Here is a 12,540-nt window from a genome sequence, read left to right on the forward strand (position 1 = left end):
TGTGGCCCGCGAAGCCATCCTGGAAACAGTGAGGGAACGGCCCCCACTGCCTTGGCCCTGGCCCAGAGACCCTCCTTCTGCCAGAGACCCTCAGATCTGTCCCACTCCTGCCCAGGCCCCCATAGGCACCCTTGATGCCAACGATGTAGAGCTGGCCACGCCCACCCAGTAGGCCATACGCACTCTAGCCACGCCCACCCAGTAGGCCACACCCACCCTGGCCACACCCACCCGGCCCCCTGAGGGCAACCGCAATGCTGATGTGGCCCTCAATGAAATTGAGTTTGACACCCCTGTAATAAAGAGTCCTGTATCTGGAAACCGCTGATTAATTTCAGGACCCTGGACAGCTTCTCACGGCCAGCCTTTCCTCGGCGCCCCTCCCGCGGGACCCTTTCACGGAGTAGTAGGAGTAGTATTAGCTACTCCTAATCTGTCTGAACCTGCTGATTGAAGCACGCGATAAAAAGGGGGAAGAGAGAAACACGCCTGACGCTGCACAATGGGATCATGATCAAACCACAGGATATTACAGCCGGCGGTGATATAGCGTTCGGCTGCCAGGGCCTCTAAAAATGGTGCTACCTGATGAGATTGTGATCAGACATGTCAATGTCTCTGTGTTGGGGGAAAAGATGAGATCGGATTAAATTGAAAGCATCTGGAAGCGGGAACCCACGCACACACACACACACACCCAGGGCTGGAGCCACGCCACTTAGGTCTCCTAACTACATTGCCTCCGTCGTAATGAAACGTGGCTGCAGAGAGAAGCACGCTGGAGCATTTGAGCAGATCCTGGTTTATTCAGGTCAAACAGAGAGGAAGGGGAAACCCTGGAGCAGGAACATGGTGGTTCTGGCTGAGGAAATCACCCATATTTCAACAGAGGAGGAAAAAAAAGACTCTCTTCTCAAAGAGGATGTGCTATCCAGTAATATCCTGCCCTCCACAGTCCTGGAGATGGTAACAGAATAACAGAGTTTGGAAGGGACCTCGGAGGCCATCTAGTCCAACCCCCTGCTCAGGCAGGAAACCCTATACCATTTCAGACCAATGGCTGTCCAGTCTCTTCTTATAAACTTCCAGTGTTGGAGAAGGAAGGAAGGAAGGAAGGAAGGAAGGAAGGAAGGAAGGAAGGAAGGAAGGAAGGAAGGAAGGAAGGAAGGAAGGAAGGAAGGAAAAAAAATAGAATAACAGTTGGAAGGGGCCTTGGAGGTCATCTAGTCCAACCCCCTGCTCAGGCAGGAAACACTATACCAACTCAGACACATGGTTGTCAGGTCTCTTCTTTAAAACTTCCAGTGTTGGAGCATTCACAGCTTCTGGAGGCAGGTTGTTCCACTGGTTAATTGTTCTAACTGTCAGGAAGTTTCTCCTTAGTTCCAGGTTGCTTCTCTCCTTGATTGGTTTCCATCCGTTGCTTCTTGTCCTGCTTTCAGGTGCTTTGGAGAATAGCTTGACTCCCTCTTCTTTGGGGCAGCCCCTGAGATATCCTGTCACCCTTCACCCTTCTCTTCCTTAAACCAGACATACCCAATTCCAACAACCGTTCCTTGTATGTTTTAGCCTCCAGTCCCCTGATCATCCCTGTTGTTCTGATGGAAGCTGTAATCCCATATATTTAGAGAATCCCAGATTGGGAGAGGTTGAGGCATACGTGGTGTCCACTGATTTGGGTGTTAAGCTCCCAAGGTGGTAGAAAACCGAACATGTACAACTTAAACAGGTACAGGAATTTGTACAAGGTACTTACAGCCCAGGTTTGTGATCCGAACGCCACGCAACAGGGTGAGCGCCTTTTCCCTGCCCAGCTAACAGTTCGAAAGCATGCAAATGCAACTAGATTAATAGGTACCACTTTGGCATAGTCATGCCAATCACATGACCACATTTGGACAACACTGGATCCCTTGAGCAAGAAAGGGAGATGAGCACACACACACACACACACACACACTGCCTAAAGTCAGACACACCTGGACAGGAGAAACCTTTACTTTACCTATTAGGAGGGAGGGAACTAGATAGAGTGCAGAGAAGAGCAGCAAAGATGATCAGGGCACCGGAGGCTAAAACATATAAGGAACAGTTGCTGGAATTGGGTCTGTCTAGTTTAACGAAGAGAAGGACTAGGGGGGGCATGATAGCAGCCTTCCAGTGTCTCAGGGGCTGCCCCAAAGAAGAGGGAGTCAAGCTATTCTCCAAAGCACCTGAAGGCAGGACAAGAAGCAACAGATGGAAACTGATCAAGGAGAGAAGCAACCTGGAACTAAGTAGAAGTTTCCTAACAGTGAGAACAATTAACCAGTGGAACTACCTGACTCCAGAAGCTGTGAATGCTCCAACACTGGAGGTTTTTAAGAAGAGACTGGACAGCCATTTGTCTGAAATGGTATAGGGTTTCCTGCCTGAGCAGCGGGTTGGACTAGATGACCTCCAAGGTCCCTTCCAACTACTACTACTACTTCTTCATCATCATCATTATTATTATTATTATTATTATTATTATTATTATTATTATTATTATTATTATTATTATTATTATTATTATATGTGCAGCCTAGAAGACAGAAAGAAAGGGAGGGACATGACCGAAACCTTTAAATATATTAAGTGTGTGAATCATATTCTAGAAGGCAATATTTTCAATACTGAGCAAAAATCAAGAAAATAGGGGCCTAGCCTCAAACTGACAGGGAGGAAGTTCAAAAATCAACTTACAATGTACAGGTAGCCCCTGACCTACAGCCACAATTGACCCCCCCCCCAAGTTATTGTTGCTAAGCCAGACTTTTGTTCCGTGAGTTTTGTCCCATTTTACAATCTTTCCTGCCACCGTTTTTATGTGAATCAACTGCAGTCATTTGAGTTAGTCAGACGGTCGTTAAGTGAATCTGGCTTCCCCCCATTGACTTTGCTTGTCAGAAGGTCACAAAATAGGGGATCACGTGACCCCTGGGGCACAGCAACCGTCATAAGTACATGTCAGTTGCCAAGCCTCTGAATTTTGATCACGTGACGGTGCAACAGTCATAACTGTGAAAAATTGTCCTAAGTCCCTTTGTTCAGCGCCATTGTAAATTTTTTTTTTAATTGAAAAGTTTTACAATACATTTTTGGATACAAAGAACCCCCTCCTCCCCCTCCCCTCTCCCCAACCCTCTCCTACCCTCCCCTCCCCCCACCCCGACTTCCCAGAGCTGAATACAGGGTATAATAATACAAACAAGCATAATCTAAAATATGCTAATAACAAGAATAAAACATTAAATTCTATCGCACTTTAACTCTCCATGGTCAAAATATAAATAAAATAACTACTAACTAGTTATACGTCATAAAAATCCACTACTTATTCAAATGCTAAATGAAACTTTTTAGTCCCATATTTATTCTGAATATATTCAATCCATCTCCTCTATTCCACAATGTATCTCTGTTGCGATTGATCTTTCAAATATGCTGAAATCTTTGCCATTTCCGCCAAGTTAGAAACTTTTAAAGTCCACTCTTCTATAGTCGGCAGTTCCTCCTTCTTCCAATATTGCGCTACTAAAAGTCTCGCTGTCGTGATTAAATTCAACATCAACTTTGACTCTATAACAGTAGTATCTGTAATAATACCCAATAAAAACAATTGCGGGGAAAACTTTATCCTTTTCTTAAATATCTTTTGCATGTTCCACCAGATTTTAATCCAAAAAGCTTTAACCTTTTTACAAGTCCACCGTATACTGTATGAAAATACGTTGCATCCTCACAGTGCCATTGTAATTTTGAACGGTCAGTAAACAAACAAAAGTCGAGGACTTCCTGTCTGTAACCTTCAAATGTGAATGGGAAACTCTTTCTGAAGGAAATGATTGCTTTAACATGGTTTACTGAACAAGCCACGATGCATCTTGTTTTCGTATCATACTCAGGAACAATGTTTTACAAACTACATTGGGCCTTTTACACATGCTCTTCTAAAATCCAAAATACAATATCACTGAAGAAAACATCTCAAAGTTAGAGAAAGTTTCCCTCAGGACAAATTGCTAGCCCACCCCGAGTGTCACCACACACACACACAAAAATGGCCTCCCACATTTTATAAATAAACAGAATTTATAAAATAAATAGAATTTATTCGTGCTGTTCTATGTGTTGTATTTTCTTTCACCTTGGGAACGAAGAAAACCTGAGGACTGCAAAGATTTCACTATGAAAGATAATTGTCTTCTTTAAAAAAAAACAATTGTGATTTCAGGGCTCTGAGAAAACCACATTTCCCTGTGGAAAATGGCTGGCAAAATCTGAAGACGATGGTGAAATTATGAGGGAGCTGGTTCCATCCAGAGTTTTTACTGAAAAACTGATGAAAGACGGAACTCTTAAGCAGATTGATGAAGAAATTGACGACTCGCTGGAAAGTAAGTCAACTTCCAGGTCTTAGATCAACTATAAATGTTATTCTCAGCTATTATGAGATGCCTATTATGTGATATGACAGAGGGAAGGAATCAAGATCCCACTTTAAATTTAATCCCGCTTTACAAGGCCTTGGTAAGGCCACACCTGGAATACTGCATCCAGTTTTGGTCACCACGATGTAGAAAAGACGTTGAGAGTCTAGAAAGAGTGCAGAGAAGAGCAACACAGGTGATCAGGGGACTGGAGGCCAAAACATATGAAACATGATTGCTGGAATTGGGTATGTCTAGTTTAATGAAGAGAAGGACTGGTATGTGTGTGTGTGTGTGTGTGTGTGTGTGTGTGCGTGTGTGTGTGTGACATAACAGCAGTCTGTCACAAAGAAGAGAGGGGGGGTCAAGCTAGTCTCCAAAGCCCCTGAAGGCAGGACAAGAAGTAATAGATGGAAACTAATCAAGGAGAGGAGCAACCTGGAATTAAGGAGAAACTTCCTGACAGTGAGAACAATTAACCAGTGGAACAACCGGCCTCCAGAAGCGGTGAATGCTCCAACGCTGGAGGTTTTTAAGAAGAGACTGGACAGCCATTTGTCTGAAATGGTATGGGCCAGGGGTCTTCAAACTTGGCCCTTTTATGACTTGTGGACTTCAACTCCCACAATTCATAAAAGGGCCAAGTTTGAAGACCCCTGGTACAGGGTTTCCTGCCTGAGCAGGGGGCTGGACTAGAAGACCTCCAGGGTCCCTTCCAACTGTCATTTTGTTAAACCTTTTAAAGATGTAGACTAATTTTTGCATCAAAACCAATAGCATGATTCTTTGCCAGCAGTGATAAACTGTGGGATATTTTTTTCCCTCTCTGTTCATTTTATGTGAACGACATTTCATCGCTGTCTCCTTAGAGAACCAAATCTGGCATATAAAGATATGCAAATCCTTTGCTCCCTAAAAATAGGAACTGGGTTTAAACATCACACCAAGCCATAATGTGATCTGTATGTTCTTGGCTCAGAATGACTTATAAAGGAGGTCGAAATAAACCATAGTTTTAGGCAGTAAATCACAGTGTGTGGCTGGCTGAACGATTGCAGCCGTGTGTGAGGCAGAAACAGACAGACTTAATTTGTTTGCAGCTTCCTGACATTATTTCTGGTTTGTTTTGATACCCCAAGGTTTTAACTACAGTATAAAGGTGCATAGCAACAACAGATGAAAAAAAAAGAAAGAAAAACAAATCAGAGATTGCCCAGATCTTGTTTATTTTGTCAGACTGAATGAGTTCTTTTATATGCGGATGTCAACCTTCCAGACTCTTGGCAACTGCCTGGACGAGTCTTTCTAGGTTGTTTAATAACGTACAGTTGAAACAAACTCTGCATTAACGTGCCATTAATGGAAGCCCAGCCTTACAGTGGAAGCATTGAGAAGAGGTGCATATTTCATTTGAGGCTATTTATTTGATTAGGAGTCATACTTGAAGCGGTACTCAACTTGGCTGCAAACATATGAAGATGCTCATCGGCCATTTGGGATTGGTTGCTATTGCTGGTTTAACACCGAGGAGCAAAAAAGAACAACTTCCTGTTTATAAAAAAAGGGGGGGAGGGTTTAAAATCCTTAGCTCATGACAGCCACTCATATAGACTGCATTCTTTACTGTGTTGTAAAAGGTCCTTGGTGCTCTCTGAGCTTGGTTGTTTTCCTGCAGACCTTTCATTATCCAACTATGGAAGGTAACATCATCAGTGCTAGAAGGGAATGGAGTTTCTGTAGAAGAGGAGGAGGAGGAGGAGGAGGAGGAGGAGGAGGAGGAGGAGGAGGAGGAGGAGGAGGAGGAGGAGGAGGAGGAGGAGGACTGTGGGGTCCTTGGTGCTCTCTGAGCTTGGTTGGGTTTTTTTTGCAAACATTTCATTACCCAGCGAGGTAACATCATCAGTGCTAGGAGGGAATGGGGTTTGAAGAGAGGAGGAGGAGGAGGAGGAGGAGGAGGAGGAGGAGGAGGAGGAGGAGGAGGAGGAGGAGGAGGAGAACTGTGAGGTCCTTGGTACTCTCTGAGCTGGCTTTAATGACCGTTTGAAGTTACAGCAGGACTGAAAAAGTGATGTAACCGATTTTCAAGGTTATGACTGTTGCAGCATCCCCTGTAGTCACGTGATCAAACTTGGCCACTGACTCACATTTATGACAGTCACAAAATAGAATAAAGAATAGAATAGAATAATATTAGAATAGAATAGAATTATAGGGAAGCGGTGGCTCAGTGGGTTAGGACGCTGAGCTTTGTCGATCAGAAGGTCGGCAGTTTGGCGGGTCGAATCCTGGGTGCCGCGTAGCAGAGTGAGCGCCTGTTACTCGTCCCAGCTTCTGCCAACCTAGCAGTTCGAAAGCACGTAAAAATGCAAGTAGAAAAATAGGGACCACTACGGTGGGACGGTAACAGCGTTCCGTGCGCCTTTGGCATCTAGTCATGCCGGCCACATGACCACGGAGACATCCTCGGACAAGCGCTGACTCTTCGGCTTTGAAACGGAGATGTGCACCGGCCCCTAGAGTTGGAAACGACTAGCACGCATGTGCGGGGGAACCTTTACCTTTACTTTATAGATATACATATAAATATAGATATACATATGGATATAGACAGACATAGATATAGATTAAATAGATATAGATACAGATGTAGATATATAGATAGATATAGATATATAGATATAGATATAGACAGACATAGATATAGATTAGATATATAGATATAGATATAGATGTAGATATGTAGACATAGACACATAAATGTATATATATGTACAGATATCTTTTCACCCTTCTCCAGTCTATTCGTACAAAGTCTCTGTGTTCACGGGTGATATTCACGGCTCTGGAACGGATGCGAATGTATTCCTAACTATCTACGGAGACTTAGGCGACACGGGAGAGAGAAAATTAAGGAAGTCTGAAACAAATGCCAACAAGTTTGAAAGAGGACAGGTACTGGGGGAACGGTCTTCTTTTTCTGGCTGCCCTACTGGTTTCCGTTTTACATCCCGACTTTTCTTTTAGGATTTGAAGGTATCCTAGGTAGAATTCCCTCCTTCAGGTTAACAATCACCCGAGGGAGGGAGAGTCTGCTAAGAGGGTTTTCACGGCCCAAGAACCGTCTTGCTTAGCAACAGAAATTTTGGGCTCAATTATGGTCATAACTCGAGGATTGCCTGTATTCTTCAGATGCGTTTCAAATATATATTCCAGAGTTTCCAGAAAATAGGGCCAACACTGGACATTTTGAATAGAATAATAATAATAATAATAATAATAATAATAATAATAATAATAATAATAATAATAATAATAATAATAATAATAATAATTTTATTTGTATACCGCCCTTCTCCCGAAGGACTCAGGGCGGTGAACAAAATAGAATAGAATAGAATAGAATAGAATAGAATAGAATAGAATAGAATAGAATAGAATAGAATAGAATAGAATAGAATAGAATAGAATAGAAAAAATGGAATGGAATGGAATGGAATGGAATGGAATGGAATAGAATAGAATAGAATAGAATAGAATAGAATAGAATAGAATAGAATAGAATAGAATAGAATAGAATAGAATAGAATAGAATAGAATAGAATAGAATAGAAAATATGGAATGGACCAGAACAGAATGGAATAGAATAGAAACAGAACAGAACAGAACAGAACAGAAATAGAATAGAAAATAGAATTGAATACGTTAATTGGAGAACCCAGTGTCTGAAAAGGTATAGAGTTAGGGTTTTCTGCTTGAGCAGAGGGTTGGACTAGAAGGCCTCCAGGCTCCCTTCCAACTCTGTTATTCTGCTGGCATGAGAAATGCTCTTTCAAAGACCAACCAAGGATTTATCTCCTATCTCCCACAGGAAGACATATTCACCGTTGAAGCTGTGGACCTGGGAACCATCTATAAGATCCGCATCCGCCACGACAACACTCTGCCAAGGCCCGACTGGTTCTTGGAGAAAGTCGAGATCCTGAACGATGCCGCCGACAGCCATTACCTCTTCCAGTGCGAACGTTGGCTGTCGAGAAAAAAGGAGGATCTGAGCATTGAGCGAATCCTTTGGGAAAAAGTGAGTCTTGATATTAAAAGGCTCCCCAACTTCCTAAAATTTAGAGGGAAAGAAGAAGAACACCATTTTTTTTCCCAGAGAGTCAAAGGCAGATTAAAAGAGTGGCGAGCCTTCGTGGCGACGCCATACACACAAGATACTACTATGGCAAACCACGGCAATCAATTTAAGCGTGTGGTTAGAATTAGTCAGTTTCCAAGCGTCCAAATTCTGACCACCTGACCCTGGGGGATGTTGCAATGGTCGTAAGTGTGAAACGTGGTCCTAGATCACTTTTCCCAATGCTGTTGTAACTTTGAACGGTCACTAACTGAAGTGCTGAACCTCAAACTTTAACAACTTCAGGAGATTCGCAGAAGTAAGAATCCTGAGTTTTTCTCGTTTCTTAATTAACCAGTTGGAGCTATTTTCTTAAACACTGGAATTTTTTCAGAAGAGACTGGACAGCCATTTGTCTGAAGTGGTACAGGGTTTCCTGCCTGAGCAGGGGGTTGGGCTAGATGACCTCCAAGGTCCCTTCCCATTTTTATTTTTATTATCTTTCATTTGTTAAACGTGAACCTCGGTCAGCTGAACGTTCAAACTGACTGGCGCTGATGGTTGACACGGGTTGCTGCCAGCATCCTAGGTATCAACCAGGTATCTCCTTAAAATGTAAGATGTTCCGAGTAGCGCAGTTTTTTTGTAGCATTGCTGGAGTCATTGCAGGAAGCTGCAATTTCTTGATGTGTTTTGCAAAGTTTTTGGACATCGTTCCCAGTGCCCCGATGACAATGGGTGTCACTGTTACGTGTTTCATCTATAATTGCGCAGTTTCAATGGCAATTATTTCGTAATTTTTCCCAGTTCTTTTTCTTCGACTCTGGCATCTCCTGGTACAGCGATATCAATCGCTTCGGTTCTATACAACCGTAATATCTGGCGTCTTGTGTTCCAAATGGCGATCTTTTTAATCTATTTTAATGTCTTTTAACTTATTCATGGGCATTTGTTTAATCGTTTTTAATTTTTGTATCTTGTTTTTTTAATATGTATTGCCCTGTTCACCACCCTGAGTCCTTCGGGAGAAGGGCGGTATACAAATAAAATTAATAATAATAATAATAATAATAATAATAATAATAATAATAATAATAATAATAATAATAATCTGTCTGTATTCGGAAGTCCCATCATCATCATCATCATCATCATCATCATCATGAGTTTTTTTGGGGTTTTGATTAACCAGTTGGAACTATTTTGTTGTAACCCAGAGCCAGAGAATTTTATCTTATTTTTTGCAATTAATCTCGATTAATCTGTTAAAAAAAAAATCTTTCCAAGGGCTGCAGCTAAGTGCTTTGCTGAAAATACAGCCGCAGCTAAATTCTGGGCTTCTGAGCGCAAGCAGGCTCGCGATAGATAAAACATATGGGGAAGCGAGATATTTCGGGAAGAGTGCACTTTTGACTCTCTGAAAAATTGCATTTTTTATCTTCTGCCTATCAGTCCAGCACTGGGGTCCCGGGAAGAATGAAATCTAAGACATAACGGTCCTTTTGATGAAAGACTCGAGTTTCCGGGGATGGAGGGAGAAGCCATTCTGTTTTGGAAAAGCCAGTTTTTATATCAAAGTCACCTTCTCGGATATAATTAAGGTTGAAAAGGGAAAGAAAAGAATGTCGCTTAAAAGCATTTTCACTTTTTGGGGGGGGAGGGGGAAAGTGTTGGGGGAGGGGAAGAACAACTTCAAGCCTATCAATATCAAGATTGCACCTTGCGGCATGTGCCAAATTTGATATTTGCTTATTTATTTATTTTAAACCTTTTGTGTCTGTGCTGTGGGGGCGGCGGGGGTGTGTGAATAGGCAAAGAATGGCATACTTTCAAGCAAAAAGCTGACTTTGCTTTAACAGAATAACAGAAGGGACAGAGAGCATGGATTCAGTGCTAATGCCTCCTTAAGTAACACCAGCTGCCTGCAATTAGTGTAGGTTCGAGTCCCACCAGGCTCAAGGTTGACTCAGCCTTCTATCCTTCCCAGGTAGGTAAAATGAGGACCCAGATTGTTGGGGGCAATAAGCTGACTTTGTAATAATGCCACTTGGGTGTGTGTGTGAAAGCCCTAATAAGCAGGCATATACATAGAATGAAGGCTACTGCTAAGCTTGTAAGCCGCCCTGAGTCTTCGGAGAAGGGCGGGATATAAATGGAATTAAAATTAAAAAAAAGAAAATATTCTGCCATGCTACCTCACCACGGTGGAAATTCTCTGTGGGAAGCATAAAAAGAAAAACCTTGGGAGTGTTTCTGAAGAATCACAATCACCCAACGTCTGAAGGTATGAATTGCGGTAGGCAACTGTATAGGAGAGCAGTGAGAGAGGCAAATGCTGAAGGATGACGATCATTTTAATGGCAAAGGGATGTTTTCACATCAGAAGATAAAAGACAGTGATGGGCCACTCCGGTATTTTACCAAGAGGACCGCATATCTTTACTGTATTTTGTCTCTAAAACTGATCTGATGGCACCTCAGCTCTCTTTGAGAGCTATATGCAACGAGATTTCATTTTAATGTGTGCCGATTAGTGTACATTCAAAGGGACAATAAAGTTATTCTATTCCATTCCATTCCATTCCACATTTATTCTATTCTATTCTATTCTATTCTATTCTATTCTATTCTATTCTATTCTATTCTATTCTATTCTATTCTATTCTATTCTATTCTATTCCATTCTATTCCATTCTATTCTATATTTTTTATTCTATTCTACTCTACTCTACTCTACTCTACTCTACTCTACTCTACTCTACTCTACTCTACTCTACTCCTGTTCCTGTTCCATTCCATCTTCTCTTCTCTTCTCTTCTCTTCTCTTCTCTTCTCTTCTCTTCTCTTCTCTTCTCTTCTCTTCTCTTCTCTTCTCTTCTCTTCTCTTCATGTTGTGAGAATTTTAACAAAATGGCTGCCATGTAGAAAGCTTGCCGAGTCACCAAATTATTGCCATAGTAGGTGCAATCAGACACAAAATGGTATTTTGTTTAAAAGCACACTGTGAATAGCTGTAACTATTCCTATAACCGTGAGAGGGATCTCGGAGTCCTAGTGGACAATCCCTTAAATAGGAGCCAGCCGTGGGCTGCAGCTGCCAAAAAGGCCAACACAGTGCTAGGCTGCATTAACAGAGGGACAGAATCAAGATCACGTGAAGGGTTAATACCACTTTACAAGGCCTTGGTGAGGCCACACTTGGAATCCTGCATCCAGTTTGGGTCACCACATTGTAGAAAAGATGTTGAGACTCTGGAAAGAGTGCAGAGAAGAGCAACAAGGATGATCAGGGAACAGGAGGCTAAAACATATCAGGAACAGTTGCTGGAATTGGGTATGTCAAGTTTAACGAAGAGACAGACGAGGGGTGACATGATAGCAGTCTTCCAGTATCTCAGGGGCTGCCCCAAACAATAGGGAGCCAAGCTATTCTCCAAAGCACCCGAAGGCAGGACAAGAAGCAACGGATGGAAACTCGTCAAGGAGAGAAGCAACCTGGAATTAAGGAGAAACTTCCTGACAGTGAGAACACTTAACCAGTGGAACCACCTGCCTCCAGAAGCTGTGAATGCTCCAACACTGGAAGTTTTCAAGAAGAGACTGGACAGCCATTGGTCTGAAATGGTATAAATGGTTTCCTGCCTGAGCAGGGGGTTGGACTAGATGACCTCCAAGGTCCCTTCCAACTCTGTTGTTCTGTTCTTTCCTTCCTTCCTTCCTTCCTTCCTTCCTTCCTTCCTTCCTTCCTTCCTTCCTTCCTTCCTTCCTTCCTCCATCCCTCCCTCCCTTCTCCAACACTGGAGGTTTTTAAAAAAGAGACTGGACAAGCCATTTGTCTGAAATGGTATAGGGTTTCCTGCCTGAGCAGGGGGTTGGACTGGATGGCCTCCAAGGTCCCTTCCAACTCTTCTATTCTCTCTTTTGTCACCCAAGCATTCAGTTTCACAGCTGTAGAATTAATCCATTTATCA

The 12,540-nt window shown here is 42.6% G+C and overlaps 1 protein-coding gene across 1 annotated transcript in view; it reads left to right on the forward strand.

Moving 5' to 3' along the window:
• The window catches only part of LOXHD1 (lipoxygenase homology PLAT domains 1), a gene marked incomplete at its 3' end in the record, with an annotated part of 173,043 nt that overhangs the window by 117,189 nt on the left and 43,314 nt on the right, over positions 1–12,540 (forward strand). The window contains exons 28-30 of the mRNA XM_083351181.1: positions 4,256–4,418; positions 7,249–7,403; positions 8,321–8,530. Coding sequence (XP_083207307.1) covers positions 4,256–4,418; positions 7,249–7,403; positions 8,321–8,530 — 528 coding nt within the window. The remainder of the gene's footprint in view (positions 1–4,255; positions 4,419–7,248; positions 7,404–8,320; positions 8,531–12,540) is intronic.

The sequence above is a fragment of the Vipera ursinii genome, assembly GCF_947247035.1.
Source record: "Vipera ursinii genome assembly, chromosome: 2".
Classification (NCBI taxonomy): Eukaryota; Metazoa; Chordata; class Lepidosauria; order Squamata; family Viperidae; genus Vipera; species Vipera ursinii.